The sequence below is a fragment of the Mytilus californianus genome, unplaced genomic scaffold, assembly GCF_021869535.1.
Source record: "Mytilus californianus isolate M0D057914Y unplaced genomic scaffold, xbMytCali1.0.p SCAF_6, whole genome shotgun sequence".
In the NCBI taxonomy this organism is placed as follows: domain Eukaryota; kingdom Metazoa; phylum Mollusca; class Bivalvia; order Mytilida; family Mytilidae; genus Mytilus; species Mytilus californianus.
In genome coordinates, this window is record NW_026262712.1 from 46006046 (window position 1) to 46024433 (window position 18388).

Sequence of the window (18388 nt, forward strand, 5' to 3'; positions counted from 1 at the left end):
TACATTTTGCTATTAGTAAATTGCTATAAAACTAAAACAGTTTAATATGGTCAAGTAAACATGATAAACAATCCTATTATCCTAACAATGATGACAAGGCAAGTGTTCATGATGAAGTTGGCTTAGAATGTTTAAAAGATACAAAATGGCCAAAGTTCAATAAATCCAGGTAAAATATTGTCAAATCAATAGGCTCATTAACACACAATAACAATCTCTAAAGTTTGGAAGTTTTCAGACACATGATCTCCAACAGATGCAAAGGTGTGGAAACAGATTATACTGGCAGTTCAAATAAAACTTATTAAATGAACTGTAGCCATTTTATAAATGAGACAACAGTGTCAGAAAAAAACAAACTAAAGACTCAAGTTTGAATGAAGAACTTTAAAAACTTGTATCTGCAGTTCTGGGCACAGCTTTCTTAATTCCCCCTCAGCTACAGAGGGGGCAAAAAAACTTATGTATTTCACAAATATATCTCCATGTGTAATTAGTTTTGTTCCATTCTCCTGCAAAAGAGGGGATTATCTTATATTTTGGAGTTGTGGTAAACCTGGAAGGGGTTACTGTAAACTTCTATAAATTTGTTATTATGTCTCTAACCACTGTCGGAATAAAATAAAGTCATGTATGTTATTTTTTTTTTTTTATTTCCCCCCAAAATGTTCAATGTCCATATCACTACTGTGGGGGTTGTGATGGCTTTCCTCTTCCAAATCCACCTCTCTGAAAAAGAACGAAATGAAAATGTACAATAAGTAACTAAACATCCTTATAGTATTATAATAGGCTGTATAAATTCATAGAAATTGATAATTTTACAATCTTGGATATGAAAAATCTATCACTATTTGTTTATTATGACAAGTCTGTACTAAAATATTTTTCACAAATAATATGGCACGGAAGCATTCTCTAAACCCCACACTCAGTTCAATTTTCTAAACTCCACAATCAGATTACTTTTCTAAATTTCAAACTCAGATTACTTTTCTTAAATCCACACTCAGATTACTTTTCTAAACTCAACACTTTAATTAATTTTCTAAATTTCACACTCAGAATACTTTTCTTAACTCAACACTTAAATTAATTTTCTAAATTTCACTCTCAGATAACTTTTCTAAACTCAACACTTAAATTAATTTTCTAAATTTCACACTTAAATTAATTTTCTAAATTTCACACTCAAGATTACTTTTCTAAACTCAACACTCTGATTACTTTTCTATACTCCACACTCAGAAACTTTTTTAAACTCCACACTTAGATTACTTTTTTATACTCCACACTCAGAAATCCTTTTAAACTCCACACTCAAGAAACCTTTTTAAACTCCATACTTAAGACTACTTTTCTATACTCCAAACCTCAGAAATCTTTTCCCTGAGCTCTAATTTAAATTATAGTTAATCAGCCTGCATGTTTAAATGAAAAGTTCTATGTGATAATTTGTGAGAACTTACAAATTGGAATTTGGCATCGCCTGGGGCTCCTACATCAGCCTTCTTGTCATCACCTCCACCTGTAATTAAATGATAAAAATGTCACACAGAAAACTATAATACACATCTTTTGTTTTTATTAATTTATTGTATGTTAGCTCAACTTAATATATCAGATGACTCTTTTTTCTAAAAATGTTAAGAAATCTAATCTTGCAACATACAACATGTCTTATATTTTATTGCAAAGAAAATGTAGATAAAAATGAACAGAATTAACCACTTAAATATTCTGACAAATGGTACATATAAAATACATTTATTTACAACCCAACAATTCTTCAGAATCCCTCCCAAGTACAATGTTTAAAAGTATATTGAATTTTTAACAATTTCTGAAGTTCTGAAGTTATAGTCACCATGATTAAAATTTAGTTAACATGCAAACCATGGAAATTTCAAAATACATATATATACCAATTTCAAGTGAAAGAAATATATTGGGAAATGATATATTCAACTTTATTAATATTCAAAAAGATAACAATATAGAGTATTTCAAGATGAACTAAATCAAAATAAAACCTATCATGCCTTTAACAGTTATTCCCTTAATCAACTGTATTTTGTTAAATTGATTTAATGTGTTAAATAATTTAATTCACAATTTGAACTAAATTCATATCTAATTGCCATAAAAAACTTAAAATAAAAGGGCTTCCTATCTCAAATACAGAATGAAAGCTTTTTTTCATCAGCACCCAAAGAAGCCATCTGTGATAATCATGAAAATACAACTGACCCAAGTCAAAAATAACAAATGCTGCAGACACTGGCAGTTTCAAATATTGAGATTTTGGCAAGGAAACGGTCAGAACAGGGAAAGATTTTAACATGTTTGATTGAGGAAATAAGCTTTTGCCAAGATGGTAAAATATCTATCTATGATGAAAACCATACACTGTATTAATAAATCTATAAATATCAAAATGGGACCCGAAACGATTGAAATCTGAAATATAACCCAGCAATAATAAAAAGTTGACTATAAATATGTTTTGATAAACAAGTCAAGCTCCACCCAAGGAACAGAGCAGGATATTACTTTTACCAGATTTATCCAAGGTGAAAAATATCTGTACTCCTGTATAAATAATTGAATGCTTTTCAAAGATTTATCAGATTAAAATGTTTCCTATCAGCATTTATTCTGTAAGAATTTGTAGATTTACTAATTCATCAGATGTCTTATTTTTAAAAAGATATTGACATTTACATGTAATAATATAACATTCTTCTTATTAAATCTTTCTATAATTACAGTGTCAACCACAGTATTTTTTATACCTAATTGCTGACAAATAAAGCAATATTCCCATCAAATTATTATTTGGTGACTTAGGAAGGATTTCAGATGTCAATCAAAAACTTTTATGGAAAAAAAACCCCAAAATATTTGTCTATGTCTTTTTAATTTCAATCAAAAATGAATTTTAATAGCTGAATAATTCATTCTTTGATATGGAATCCAGGCCAAATAAACTTAGAATCATAATATAGATACAATTGCAGAAAAAATCTTTCCGATTAATGATGACAAAACCAAATTTCCAATTGAAAGGACCTGTGTTTACTAACATTGTACTAAAATGAAAAGTTTTTGTCAAAAGGTACTCATATTATCACTAGGGAACCAAACATTTTGCTGTAAATGTCAAACTAACAAAATCAAAAGTGAACTGTATTTAATGATCCATGACATTGTGTTCATATTTCAAAAGATTTGGTCAAGTGGTACTTTATATTATCATCTGGCACCCCCAAAACTCTAAATTCTAGGGTACCTAAGGGGCAAACTCTTAGACAATAAATGTCACAACAATCAAAATCAAAACTCGACTTGTATTTATGTTCCATGACATTGTGTTCATAATTCTAATGATTTACTTGTATTTTGTGGTTCATGGCTTTGTGTTAAAAGTTTCAAAAGATTTGGTCAAGCAGTATTTTCATTTTGATCTAGTCATAAACAGAAAACACAACTTTTAGGTAAATTAGGAGCACAACTCTTAAACAGAAAATGGCATTATCACCAATATCAAACTTGACCTGTATTTTATGGTCAGGCATTGTTTTTTAAATTTCAAAAAAATTAGTAAAGCAGAACTTTTATTTATGTGATCTAGAAACCAAATGTGTGACAAAGGAATGGAAAGAGAGCATATGCATCACTATATACTGCCATCTTTGAGGTAAGGGTATAACAATGAACATACAAATAATGTATGACACTTACCTGGAGCTGCTCTTCTGTATTCAGCACGGTCAGCACCACCACCTGGAGTTCTAGAAGGTCCATCTGGTCCTGTAACAAATCATCATACAGTATTAACAATGTGCAAATCTAAATTAGCGAGTTGGAGCATGTTGCAAACAAGATCAATTTACTATATGTAAATATAGAAGTACATTTTGATAATTGAATGACTTGCAATAAAAAGTTAATTCTAACAAAACTAAAAGTACGACTTTCTAGAATAACTTATCACCCACCTCTGTGTTATCTTATAAAAACATCCAACAAATGAGACTAACGCATACAATTTTTTAGGAAACATAATATAATAACTGAAATCCATTAAAACTTTCAATATCACTAGTTTTAGTTTTACTTATTCTTGTATTTCTTGACTTATGTTAATACTGTCTTTTTTGTGGGGTTTTTTCAACACATATGATGCAATTTATTAAAAAAAATATTTAACAAGATAAAAATGAGGTCAAGACTTTGGAAAAATCTGGAGTCATCGGTCCCTTACATAACTTATTTTGCCAAAAGAAGGCAGCTTTAGGACAAATACAAGTGGAAGACTTTCTCCTGTTAAAAGCCTTATGGATAAACAAACTTTTCATATTGTTTCATGTCGTTTTTTCATCTAAAATTCTATGCAGTAGGTACAAGTACCATACATGTATGAAAATAACTTGTCACAATGCAAGCAACTCATCAACAATTGCCACAACTTGAGGAGGAATTGCTTACCCTACCAGTGTCCCTTGGTTTAACACTGGTTATTGATAGGTTTAAAGTTGCTAAATCTTTAGTTTACTGTGAGGTGTACTTTCAAATTTTTCTTTCGGTCTGGATGTTATCTGTCCTTCTTCAGCATAATTTTTGATTGCCCATTTGATATTTTTTGTTTAGAAAGACAACCATGGAATTTCATTTTCACACTTTCAATAATTAAAAGGAGAATTGTCAAACATATTTTACACAAATCTTTACCTTTAGGTCTTGGCCTTGGTGCTTCTTGGCGTGTCTGTCTTTTCAGTGTTGCTGGTACAATTTCAGCTGGAAGGTGGAGATAATTCCTCAAATACTCAATCCCTTCATTTGTCAAGTACCAGTAAAAATGACGCCAAGCAAATTGTTCTCGGACATATCCTTGTGATTTTAAAGACTAGAAAAAAAAACCCAGAAAAGGCATTAAATGTGTTTACAAAAAAATACACATTTGTACATATACTATATGTTAATGGCAAGTTATACATAGCTACAGAGGCTATTTCACTTAAGGGAATATTCAAGAAGGCATGAAAGTCCAAGGTAAACAGTTGACTCAGCTTAATAACATTTAAGTTCACACCTTTGACAAGAGTATTTTGTACATCTTTCCAAATACTGCAGTCAGGGAGGGTGTCATCGTAATGGATTACATTTTCCCCAAATAATCGACAGCAATCTGTAATGGTCAAAATTTTTTATTACATGTAATCATAATTTTATCGATTATAGTAAAAAAAATCATGTAATCATCAATTACTTCAGTAATATATTTTGATAAAATCAGACTGCTACATTAAGTGGTAACACGAAGCCCTTGTCTAGTAAAAATCTCATCGGACTAGTGCACAGCTGAGAGCCTTTGCTTCTGCAGTTACAAATTGTGGAGGCCAATTTGATCTCACAGTAAAAATATGTAACTGTCGAGCTTATTGTTTGATTGGATGATGTATTCTTAGATTCTCTAGATCTCTTATTGACATATACCCAACCTCTGATCATTCATAGGATAATGCAGAGCGGCAGAACTATATCATTACATTTAGATTTTGTGTACTCACTGTTAATGCTTTAATAACATGAAGATTTGGAACATCAATATCTGGATGCTTTGGGGCACCAAAATCTTTCTTAGCTACAAGAACACCTTCTTTGAATAGGTATTCAAAAATAGTAACTCTGTTCTTCTTGGGCATCAACATCCTGAAATAAGTAAAATCATTTTTAATAATTTAAGAAACTTATCCTTTTAATAAAGATAGCATGTACAAAAATTGTATTGTGTATGATTATGAATTGTCGTGGTTTTATGTTCAATGGCAAATATTACATGCATACAAGGACAAAATCATTGCATGTTAATGAGATGTAATTATGAACCCTGCTTTGTGCTTGACCTACATTGTGCCTGCAAAGCAGGTTTTTTCAACATAGAATTAAATTTGAACAAGCTTTCGGTAACTTCCAAGTACATGTACTCATGGATTTGAAAGTAGTTTGTGTCTGAAGTCTTTTTGTTAGTTTTTTTTCACTTTGACAATTTGATGAGTGAATCCTTTTTGATTTTTACAGCTTGCTCTCGTGTTGATATTACACCACTCTCCTTCTCAATCTTCAACAATAGACAGATACAATGTACATGTCAAGATCTTTAATTGTCTATATAGAAGTCTCTTCATGGAATTGTTTTTCTCATCATTTGTATAGTAAAATCTGGGAATCTCCTTTCATTATTTGCATTATAGACGGTATTAATTCTCTTCAAAGTGTTTTTCATTAATCATTTATATGGTCAAAACTCTTCATTTTTATAATTTGTATGAGTTGGCATTATAAACGAAACGACCTGAATTGACTTATAGACAGTCCAAGTTGACTTTATAGATAGTCAGGGTTGATCTATTGATGGTAGAAGTTGTCTTCATAGATGGTCCTAGTTTTTTGTAGACATGGTAGATGGTCAGAGCTGTCTCGCACCCACTATTTGATGCTGCATGCGGAAGCAAGTTAACTCGTACCATTGTAAACTCGTACCATGTAAACTCGTACCAAAAAAGTTAACTCGTACCAACGTAAACTCGTACCACTGGGAAGTCGTACCAATCAGAACTCATACCATTGCAAACTCGTACCATAAAAATATATTCAAAAATACGAATGTTTTATGATTTTTTTTTGGGTAAACTTAATAAAAAAAAGTTGAATTACTTGAATTTTATACTAGATTTTAATGAAAACTTAGACAAAAATACGAATGTTTTATGATTATTTTTTTTTAAGCTTTATACAAAAAAATAAAATATCTCTTTTAACTTTATACCAGATTTTCATGAACACTTAAACAAAAACACGAACGTAATTTCTTAATCACCATGCTAATTAAATTCTTTCATTAAATAAAATTCCTTTTAGAAACAATAGAAAAATACCCAAATCTATTCAATGTTACTGATTTGGAATGATTAAAAATTAAATCAAATAGTTGTCAGTAAAAGTTTAAAAAAGAGTCTATTCAAGGGAGACAACAAAGCCAATCTGCCACGGTTTTCTCTATCCAATTAGACAAGAAAATTAGCTACAAATTGGTCATTGTAATTTCAAATTATATACATGTGAATGCATTTAAATAAGTTGGTACGGTTTTACAATGGTATGAATTTACCGTGGTACGAGTTAGCAGTGATACGAGTTTGCATTGGTACGAGTTTTTTTTTAGTGGTACGAGATAACTATAATTCCTGCATGCTTTCAGAAAATCAACAAATACCAATTATAAGCCTTTGGTTTGACCCAGCACATGATCAACCTACGTTCTTCTGTACAGTACTAATGAAATGTTTGCTACAAGACCAAGAGGCAGTAAGTGTGTGTATAAAGACTATCTGAAGTTTAAGCATTTGTTAAGATACTTAACAAGGTTCTTCTGGAAACACTATGGGAGTTTGTAGCTGTAGGAAGAATGGACTATGAAATGATTTTAACACTTTGCCAATGAACCCTATGGTTGTGTAAATGATGAAAGTGTTTCGTAGGTCATGAATCGGAAATATGGGTGGTATGCAACCCTAATGAGAAAGCAAAGATGAGTATACGTATGATAACTTTTAATTACACGATCTCAAGTATAAACTATATGCAGTTCAACACGAACTTCGACAATTTCGGCAAAACAAAAGATTCCTCATATTTCGAAATTCTTTTGTAGTTAATCATTTTATTATGATGACAAATATAAGACAGGATTTTAACCGATTCATTTAGAAATTTCACTCACTTGCTGCACTTATTTACGACAGACCGGAAAAGGAAGTTCAATTTTCAAATCTCGCGGATAACGAGACGCAATGGCAGCCCCCATGAAATCTCAATATGTGGCAGTTATTGCAGTTTTCGTTGCTTTATTCGGTTTGGCAGGCTCTCATTTGGGCAAAGCATACTCAAAAGATGATATTCTTAAATACAGGTTAATTTGAAACGCTATGTGCATGTATTTTTTCCTGTTATTTTTATATGCCTCCTCTGAACAAGCAATAAACACTTCTTCATTCATCTCTATTTTCAACTAACGCTTTCATTTCTTGCAAAATCCTTTGACAAGACACAGAGAGTTGAATCCTCAAAAAATCAAAACAGGATCCTCAATCATCTTCCCCAAGTGTGTGTTTCTTGTAGTATTTGCAATTATTTAGTGCCCGTAAATACTTAAAAATTTAGTCATGATAGTGGATCAGTTTGCTGGCCTTGACTTGAGTCTTGACACTGAGAGTCTACATGCACCCTTAGCTGAATTTACATAAATAGCATATTTACTCTGAAACCGGGTCGGTTGGCCCAAAATCACCTTCACCCCCATTCACATTAGCCCCCTTTCATGTTCGCAACCTAGGTCTGTTTGCATCCTTTTTAATTTTATTGGTTTTGTGTTGATTATTTTTTTAATCATGTTTCAGTTTGTGTATTTCTATAAATAAGTTTTTTCTGTTGTTTAAAAAAAATAAAGTGACATTCTTAAAATGTAAACAGGTTTCCTTTAGTGTTTTATTAATTATTTTGAAGAAATGAATAATGAACATGATGAATAAAAAATTGTTGTGATGAACAAGGCAAAGTTCATTTATCTAAGACTAGTAACGTGGTTTCATTTGAACAGCTAGGAACTTCAGTTTCGTATCTAACCGTAGCAGACGGTACATAACCACTGTTCCCGCTTTCACTTAATCAGTATGGGGTATTATTCTCTTTAAAATGAAATAAAACAAAGCAAAATATTTTATATCTATCAACATGGTGAATTGCAGTTATCACTATTCATTGAAAAATGTTTTTTTTTTATTTTTAGTTTTTTCCGTTATGTGACTCTTGAAAATGTGAATGAATCTGAATGTGTATAGATTAATCTCATTTATCTTACATAATGTTTTACTGACAATTGAAATTTTACAATTGGGTGAAACAGGTCTGTTAATTGTTTTTGATATACAAAATTTTACCTGTGAAGACAGGTAATTTCAAAACCATGGGAGATGAATTTTGATTTCACAGCTGGGTGCCCAAATACAGGAAGGCTCCGTTTATTGTAGTAAATCTTAATCAGGTTTAGGACATGGTGAATGAGTGTTTACAAAAAAGAGAATAATTGGCAAAAGATATAAAGAATAGAGAAAAATAGACCAAATCCGAGATGGATTTTGATTTCACAGTTGGGTGCCCAGGATACACAAAGGGACCATTTGTTGTAGAAAACCTTGTCAAACATCGTCGGTGCACTTGTGAATTCGCTGCATGTGAATATGATTAAGATACACACACTTGCTGATTATAAAAATGTCATCATCTGAATTTTTTCTTTGAAATTTTTGGGCTTTTAATAAATGATTGTTTCAATTCAAACAGATCTTTAACAAAAATGAAATAAAAAGGTTCGATCATGCAGTAATTGCAGATTTCATTTCATTTTTTAATGTTTATTACCTATCCCAAAAAGAAAGATTTGTAGTGTATAAGATTTGAGAATTATGCAAGAATCTCAAAGTTATAGAAATGTGACAAAAATTAAATCCAAAATTTTCCCAATGTGATATTTATTTGTTAACCAATTCTTCTGAGCTTCCGTTTGATCCCCCCTTTTTAGCTCACCAGGGCCCAAAGGGCCCCATTTGAGCTTATGCCATCACTTGGCGTTTGTCGTCATCGTAAACTATTTCCAGAATCTTCCCCTCTGAAACTGCTGGGCCAAATACCTTCAAACTTTAACTGAATTTTCCTCAAGTATCTAATTTATAAATTGTATCCAAAGTTTTGATCCATCGACAAACATGACCGCCATGGCTAGAAATAGAACATAGGGGTCAAATACAGTTTTTGGCTTATATCTCAAAAACTAAAGCATTTAGAGCAAATCTGAAATGTGGTAAAAATGTTCAATAGGTCAAGATCTATCAGCCCTGTCTGAAATTTTCAGACAAACCTAACAACCCATTGTTGGGTTACTGCCACTAAATTGGTAATTTTAAGGAAATTTTGCAGTTTTTTGGTTATTATCTTGAAGATAAAAGATAAAAATGTTCAGCAAAGTAAGGTCTACAAAAAAGATTTATATAACTGAAATTGTCAATTGACCCCTTAAGGAGTTACTGCCCTTTAAGGACAATTTTACACAATTTGTTCATCATGTTTGCTAACATTTAAAAATCTTCTCCTCTGAAACTACTTGGCCTAATACTTCTAAACTTTAACTGAATGTTCCTTAGGGTAACTGGTTTATAAATTGTATCCGCAGTTTTGATCCATTAACAAACATGACCGCCATGGCTAAAAATAGAACATAGGGGTCAAAGCAGTTTTTGGCTTTTATCTCAAAAACTATAGCAGTTAGAGCAAAAGTGACATGGAGTTAAGATTAGTTTGGATCTACCTGTCAAGTAATCTTTAGACCAAAAAGACAACTTGTTGTTGGGTTACTGTCCAGAAATAGTTAATTTTTAGGAAATTTTACAGTTTTGGGTTATGTATTATCTTTGATATTATTATAGAAAGAGAGAAAGTGTAAATGACAAAATTGTTCAGCAAAGTAAGATCTACAAATAAGTCAAATGCCTGAAACTGAAATTACAGCCAGGTGAGCGATATCAGGCTCTCATGAGCCTCTTGTTTTCTCTTATATTTCAGTCTATGCATATTCCACCAATTAAGCATATATATATATATATATATATTCTCAAGTCTAAATTGAAAACAACGTTCAAACCTATGATTGCGTTGGACAAAAACCACAATTTTTATACGTGTACATGCAAAACAAATTTCTTGTTAAAGGGGTCTAAATACAGCACAAACAACATTTTCCAAAAGACCAAAAAAGTGAAAAAGTATATTTCAACAAAACGCATTTGACTAACAGGTCGAACAACAAATGTTCTTAAACCCTGCTGACTGCCATTGGCGATTGCCAAATAAACAGATCACCGATGTAATAAATGGATCTTAATTATAAGTTGGTATATATATATATATATATATACTTATACATGTTTAACCCCGCCGCATTTTTGCGCCTGTCCCAAGTCAGGAGCCTCTAGCCTTTGTTAGTCTTGTATTATTTTTAATTTTAGTTTCTTGTGTACAATTTGGAGTTTAGTATGGCGTTCATTATCACTGAACTAGTATATATATATTTGTTTAGGGGCCAGCTGAAGGACGCCTCAGGGTGCGGGAATTTCTCGCTGCATTGAAGACCTGTTGGTGACCTTCTGCTGTTGTCTGTCCTATGGTCGGGTTGTTGTCTCTTTGACACATTCCCCATTTCCATTCTCAATTTTATTATACATGTATATATATGCTTAATTGTTGTTGTAGTACAGCTTTCAGTTACGATATAGAGCATTTATTTCTATATGTTATTTATTATGATTTTCAAAACACCAAAGAATAATACCAAATTTAGCTTTGTAAATACCAATAAACAGTAATCATACATAATTAACATTTAATAATCAAATCACTAAAAAAAAGATATTATTACTTTGAGTTATTAAGAATAATTATGTTTATTTAGGGATTAATTCTGAGTTGTCTTTCAGTCAGGGGTACTACTTGTACAAGTAATTTTTATTTACTTGAAGAAGTAAATAAAATATACTTATACAAGTTAATTATAATTGTTTGAATAATCTCCCCTTAATTTTCTAAAAAATTTACTTGTATAAGTAAATTTTTTTTACAATCCCACAAAAATTCTCAAGTTTTGAGATGTAAAATCATGCCTTTAACAATTTTTCTCAGGTTAGCTCATAATTTTTGATAAGAGTTCAATGTTTCATCTCATTAATTCAACAAAGAAACTGATTGAGCAAAGATCTTAAGTATTTGCGCAAGGCCTTCAAAAATTGCTCCTTCGGGGCTTGTAAATGAGCAGTGTTCTAAAGATAAAAGACAAATGAGATTTTCATTGTCCATGAAATTACACTTAAATGAATAGTAAAGACATCTGCAAAGGACAGACAATTCAAAATTCTGTTAGAGCAAAGAAGTTCTAAGAATTCAAGAAAAGAAGATAGGATGACTTTTTTACTTGTATAAGTAAAAAAATCTGAATGCCTAAGGGACATAACTAGGCCAAAAAATAATTTACTTATACAAGTAAATAAAATACACTTGTATAAGTATCCTACAAATTTACTTATATAAGTATATTATAATTACTTCTTCAAGTAAATAAAAATTACTTGTACAAGTAGTACCCCTGACTGTCTTTCAAAATCCCCAAAAAATCTAGGCCAAAAAGACATGTTTGTCAACTTTAAAAGTTTTTTTACAAAATTTAGATTTGGTCAGGGTCTGCTTTTTCTTCTTCCACTAAGTCTATTAACAATTGTGCCAAAGCTAACCATGCCAAAAAATTGTGATAGAATGTAATACATCTGTCATCAGCCTTTCCAAATCAGATACATGTACACTGTAGTTTGTCTTCTTCATTGACTCTGTAAATCATTTACATGTAGATATATATAAAAATAAGGAGATAATGTATTATGCCAATGCGACAACTATCCACCAAATGATTGAATGTAAGCAACTATAGGTCAAAGTATATGGCCAACAACAATGAGCAACACCTATATCTTATAGTAAGATAATAATAAAAGGGCCGGACATGACAAAATAACCGCCAGTACTCTTAAAAATATACTTTGAGTCTTTTGTCTTTTGTTAGTTGTTTTTCATGCTTCTTGCCAATTTGATAGGTTAGCTATTTCCTACACAGTTTGTTCTTACCTGCTTACATAGACCTGTTACACTTACTATCAGGACCATAATATTCAGCAGTGCAGAAACAGATTTGTTTCTAAAAATGAGTTTCTTTTTTTTTCAGAGAGAAGGTAGAAAAAATGTTTCACCATGCATATGATGGATACATAAAATATGCTTATCCTTATGATGAACTTCGACCTTTGACTTGTGATGGGCATGACACTTGGGGAAGGTATGTAAAATTTTCTTATGAAAAAATGAAGGAGACCTTTCAGTAAGCAGTTGAAACATCAATGAATCACATCCAAAAACACACAAATTTTGAAAAATAAACATTTAGAAGTCAGCATACTGTGAACAGGCCTTAAATTTATTTATATTCTGATAGTTTGTATATAAATTTAACAGATACAACTGAATTCAATATCTGAGATCCAAACCAAGATCTGGAAACATTTATTTAACAGGAAATAGACAACCCTCCACAGACGGCTTATATCCATGTCATAATATGGTAAGGTAAAGTTAGTCTTTTGCTTATTCTGATGTTAGTACCTGTTAACTTCATTCACAACTTTATATTTACTCCAGGAGTCAGTTTCACAAAAAAAACGTACAACAGAGTTGGACTAAGATTGATTGTAAGTATACTGAATTGTTCATGACTTACGATCAATCTTAGTCGTAAGTTTTTTTTGTGAAACCGACTTCTGATTATTTAGAGCTTATTATATGGATACTTAAACACTAAGACCATATATTGAACTTTAAATGTCTTTCGTGCTTCAAGCAGCTTGTTCATGTTGTTTATTTACTGTCTCAATCAGGTGTGGACCCAAAATCACTTTTATTTCAAATGAATCAGTATGATCATAATTGTGATTTGAACAACAACAAAGTCTTTGTGTATATCTCTGCCTGTCTTCCTTTTTAATGACTGAAAATTGTGTTTTTATGCCCCTGCCGTAGCGGAGGGGTCTTTAAGTTTTACCCTTGTCCGTCTGTACGTACGTCCGTCCGTACGTCCCGAAATTGGTTTCCGTTCTCTAACTTTAGTTTGCCTCAACCAAGTGTTATGAAACTTAAAAACAATGCTCATTCCCACAAAACACAGATCAAGTTCGAATTTGGGTGGCGTCTCTTGTACTGTTTTAGAGTTATGCCCCTTTACAAATGGAAAAAATTGAATTTTTTAAATCCTAGATTTGCCACTGGTGATCTTCTCACTTTACATATTAATGAGTGCTTGTTTCACCAATGTCAATAACGGAGATGTAGGGTTATGAATAGTAGAGATAACAACTAACAACACAATATATATAGAACCTTAAAAGACATCTGGAAGTCATCATATGGTCATCTACTATAGTCAAATATATGAACCATGTAAAAACTTACATGTCAGTGTCTTATCTAAGCCAAAATAGAGGAGCACAGCTCCCCTCTGCCCTTTCTATATACCTAAATCCTCACTGCCTATTCATGTTAGTTCTCAATGAGAAACAAATCTTTTGTGTACTGCAAAAAACTCTTATTACATGTACCCATTTTAATATTTATACAATGAAAAATACATACTGTAAATTCAGAAATTATTGCGTGCATTTATTATTGCGATATTTTTGTAGAATGGACTAAAATGCATGATTAATCATTGCAATTTTAGGGAAATCTGCATGCAGTTATATGTATCAGATATAAGAATGCGAGTTCTTATTATTGGGATACTCGTTCAGTCGCATTATTTGCATTAATAAAAACCTCAAATAAATTCTGACTTTACAGTAATACATGTATGTAGATTATTCAACTATTCAAATTTTTCATTTAGAACTTTGATTTCACTGGACGTTTAGCAACCAACAATCAATAGAACCTTGATTTCACTGGCCGTTAAGCTACCAACAATCAATAGAACCTTGATTTTACTGGACGTTAAGCAACCAAAAATCAATAGAACCTTGAATAAGTTGTCCCTTTTCAGATAGAAACTACACTCCTGTGTACTTCATCTTAAAAATTCCCCCTCTGCCGTTAAATTATAGCTTGAACATTGCATGCGCTTGCAAATGTAAAATCACATTATTTTTCCTCTGTCTTGACTAATTTTGAATGTTCCTGTTTCAATTTCAGTTATTCCTTGACACTGATAGATGCTTTAGATACTCTAGCCATCATGGGAAACTACACTGAGTTCCGACGAGTTGCCAAGCTAGTATCCAACATGATTAACTTTGACATAGACATCAATGCTTCAGTATTTGAAACTAATATCAGAAGTAAGAATACATTTATTGACAATTATACTTAATTGTTTATTCCAGAAATTGATGAAAAGTAAAGCAATATTAAAAATATGTTCATTTTTTTTTGTACCTGCAAACATGCTGTAGCATAAAAAATAGAAAAGATCATCAAATGTGAAAAGTAAAATGTTCTGAATTTAAATGTATTTCGAAGTGACAAACGCAATGCATATTATTATGAACAAATGTTCTATTTAGTTTTAGGTGGATTACTGTCCGCTCATTTATTGTACAAGAAAACAGGAATGGAGTTAGAACCAGGATGGCCATGTTCAGGACCTTTGTTGAGGTTAGCTGAAGATGTAGCAAGGAGAATTCTTCCTGGTAAAAAGGAGATACTATTTTTTTTATGAGCGTGATGAGGGGGAAAATATTTTCCTTACTTTATATCTTATGGAATATTATGCGTTCAACTTCAAACCTGTTTCCCACACAGAATTTTAGATAAGCTTAAATAGTCAGGAACCTCTAGTAAAGCTTTGCAGTCCACAATACTGTATTTATTTCTTCAACCTTTTATTTTGCTTATTTTACAACAATTTTTTACAACTGGTCTGTTAAATTTGAGCTTGTCATACAAATTGAAAACACCCCCTGTTAAAACTTTTAAAATATTATGTTCTTGTAATAGAGTTATGAATTTGGTTTACCGTCTTACCTGCCACAAATGTTGAAGAATGCAAGATATGGGGATGTTAATCTGACTGCCATGGTCGGCATGGTGATAACATTAACTATTTGTATACAATTTATATTTTAGAAGATCTTGATGATTCATAACTTATAAACAGATGACTTTTTTTAGAGATAGTTTGAAGTTCTTTGTCTGTCTTTTGTTTGTTGTTATTGACTTTATTTATATTGATTAGTGACTGGTTTAAAAATTGTATAGTTTTTATGCTTTGCCTACAATAGAAGGTGCATTATGTTTTCTAACCTTAGTGTCCATCAGTTTGTTTGTCCATCCAATATCAGGTTGAAGTTTTGGTTCAATGTATTTTACCATGAAGGTTACATTAACTTGAAACTTATTACACACTCTTCATTAGGATGTGAACTTTCAAAAAGATATACGTCAAATTAAGGTATTGGTTTGAGATTTGGGGGTTTACTGAAGATTGAAATGTGATAGCTATAGTGCAAGCAGAGGATGGTGTCCTATTTCTTGTTTGCAATCATTGGAAAAATGTGAAGTTTTTTGTATATTTAAAAAAAATTTACTACTACTACTAGGGGAGGGTTTAATGACCTTGACTACTAGTAGGGTGCCCAGTCAACAAATTTAATCGATTTGGGTTAACAGAATAACACACGGCTATATTTTATATCATTGGAAAGAGGTGAACAAGCCTCGTCGAAAAATTGATGTCGTCGTTGTCTACAGTGGTCACGATTTTCTTAAATTTGGGTCAAAGGTCAAATCTAAAATTTCAAGGAAAACGTAGAGTCACGTTTAGACAGCTGGCCACCCCTACACATTTGCGTTTATAACAAAATAAATTCAAATAATTCAAAGGATTATAACTATAGTTTCTATATTTAGGAATAATTTGATAATTTTATTGCCAAATATGGTTCGAGATTGACATTTGTACTTAAAGGTGCACATTTACAATTTTCATTGAGCTGTTAAATAACAGTGACCTTGACCTTTTAAAAGTTCCAAAATTGGAATTTTTACATAAGATTCGATATAAGTGATCTTTAGAGATGTTTTTTAGATATTAACATTTATAAGTTACCCTCCCAAAATGTTATTTTTTCCGTCTTTTGATAGAAGGTGTTCGTCATGATTTTCTGGGTAAATATCCAATTCTCTTTTGATGAACGTGGAAGCACATCAAATAGTACTTAGTTCCAAAACTGATGAATATTAACGCAGAATTGATTGAATTAGCAGGTCTGAATATATATTTCCTTTACAGAAATAAAAAAAACAAACTGCAAACGGTGAAAAAGGGGGAGGGTTTCTGTTACAAGTTATGAAAACAAAATGAGAATAAGAAACAGCAGGCTCATCACTCCATCGTACACACTTATATCAAGTGTAATGTACATGACTTATCGAACATAAATTGGCCTACAATTGACAGGAAGTTAAAGATTATCTACAAAAAGAAAGTTTTGTACAGCATCGATGTATTTTACAAACACTTGTAAACAACATCAATCTAATTAAAATATAGATCTCTGATTTCGTTATCCTCATTTGAGCTTATATATAAAAAAAAAGTGATTATCTATTTGAATTAATTTACATAAATGATTATTTGGAAAAATCACATTTCAGGTATCTAAAATATATTCTTGGTGTAAATAAAAAAGCCTCAAATTTGGCAGTGTTATCAGAGGTTGCAAGATTTCCTCTTTATTTTTCTGTCATAGTATCTATGGTAAAATATGTACACAGGCTTAACAAATTGGACGATGGGTTACTTTATGATGCTTATGTTTGTAATAAAATTTTAGATGCAGGAAACATTAATTGTTGGTATTCATCTATGAGATATGTCCTTCAATCACTTGATATACAAAATTTGAATACAAAGCTCAATAAATTAATTAAATTTGTAAAATGTAAACTTTGTAACAGTTTTAAAACATTTTGGGTGGTCAAAAGATCTGATACCTTATCACAAGGTAATAGTAAATTAGAAAATTATTTCAACCTCAAGACTGACTTCGTAAAGGAGGCTTATTTATCAATTAAAGATTTTAATATAAGAAGAGCTATATGTAAATTGAGAATAAGTGCACATGATCTTAAAATTGAGAAAGATAGATATAGTAAAAAATACATAGAGAGAAGTCAGCGTTTATGTCATCACTGCCTATCACATGGATCAAATTCTATTGAAGATGAGACCCATTTCACAGTAAGTTGTCCTTTATACAACGAACAGAGAAAATTATTATGGGATAAAGTAAACAGTTTTTGTAATAATTTTAAAGAATTACCCAAGGATAAAAAATATTTCTGGCTGTTCACAAATGAGCATTTACCAACTCTTATGTGCCTAGGCAATTATATAATTAAGTGTTTAGAAATAAGATCCAGGTGGATACAAAATATATAAAATAATATTTAATTATTATGAAATTATTGTTATAGTTATGTAAGACACATGATGTGTTAGGCTCTGATCCTGTCCATAATATGATAGTATTATATTAGGATCTAGTTTTTCTTTTTTCCAATCATATTGTGCTTAATATTGTTGTAAATGATGCCCTTTATGGGTTCTTGATTAGATTAATAAAATTCTTATCTTATCTTATCTTATAAGAGCATGTTAGTTAATAAAGATCAGAATTTTAAT

General features: G+C 31.2%; 2 protein-coding genes across 2 annotated transcripts in view; one reads left to right on the forward strand and one right to left on the reverse strand.

Moving 5' to 3' along the window:
• Nucleotides 1-7863, reverse strand: LOC127706445 (40S ribosomal protein S10-like). The gene is made up of 6 exons (XM_052211083.1): nucleotides 7787-7863; nucleotides 5574-5715; nucleotides 4735-4909; nucleotides 3745-3813; nucleotides 1470-1528; nucleotides 1-729 (listed from the first exon to the last, which is right to left on the reverse strand). The coding sequence occupies exons 2-6, from the start codon at nucleotides 5712-5714 to the stop codon at nucleotides 685-687; spliced, it is 489 nt and encodes a 162-aa protein (XP_052067043.1). The 5' UTR covers nucleotide 5715; nucleotides 7787-7863; the 3' UTR covers nucleotides 1-684.
• LOC127706427 (ER degradation-enhancing alpha-mannosidase-like protein 2) overlaps nucleotides 7827-18388 on the forward strand; it is a 25093-nt gene continuing 14531 nt past the window's right edge. Inside the window, exons 1-4 of the mRNA XM_052211057.1 lie at nucleotides 7827-7975; nucleotides 12884-12994; nucleotides 14896-15041; nucleotides 15267-15392. Coding sequence (XP_052067017.1) covers nucleotides 7857-7975; nucleotides 12884-12994; nucleotides 14896-15041; nucleotides 15267-15392 — 502 coding nt within the window. The 5' untranslated portion in view covers nucleotides 7827-7856. The remainder of the gene's footprint in view (nucleotides 7976-12883; nucleotides 12995-14895; nucleotides 15042-15266; nucleotides 15393-18388) is intronic.

Coding starts and splice junctions, on each gene's coding strand:
- LOC127706445 (XM_052211083.1), bottom strand. CDS start 5,714: ATGTTGATGCCCAAGAAGAACAGAGTTACTATTTTTGAATACCTATTC. Junction 3,814..4,734: donor ACCAAGGCCAAGACCTAAAG/GTAAAGATTTGT, acceptor GATTTGTTACAG/GACCAGATGGACCTTCTAGA. Junction 1,529..3,744: donor ATACAGAAGAGCAGCTCCAG/GTAAGTGTCATA, acceptor ATTTAATTACAG/GTGGAGGTGATGACAAGAAG.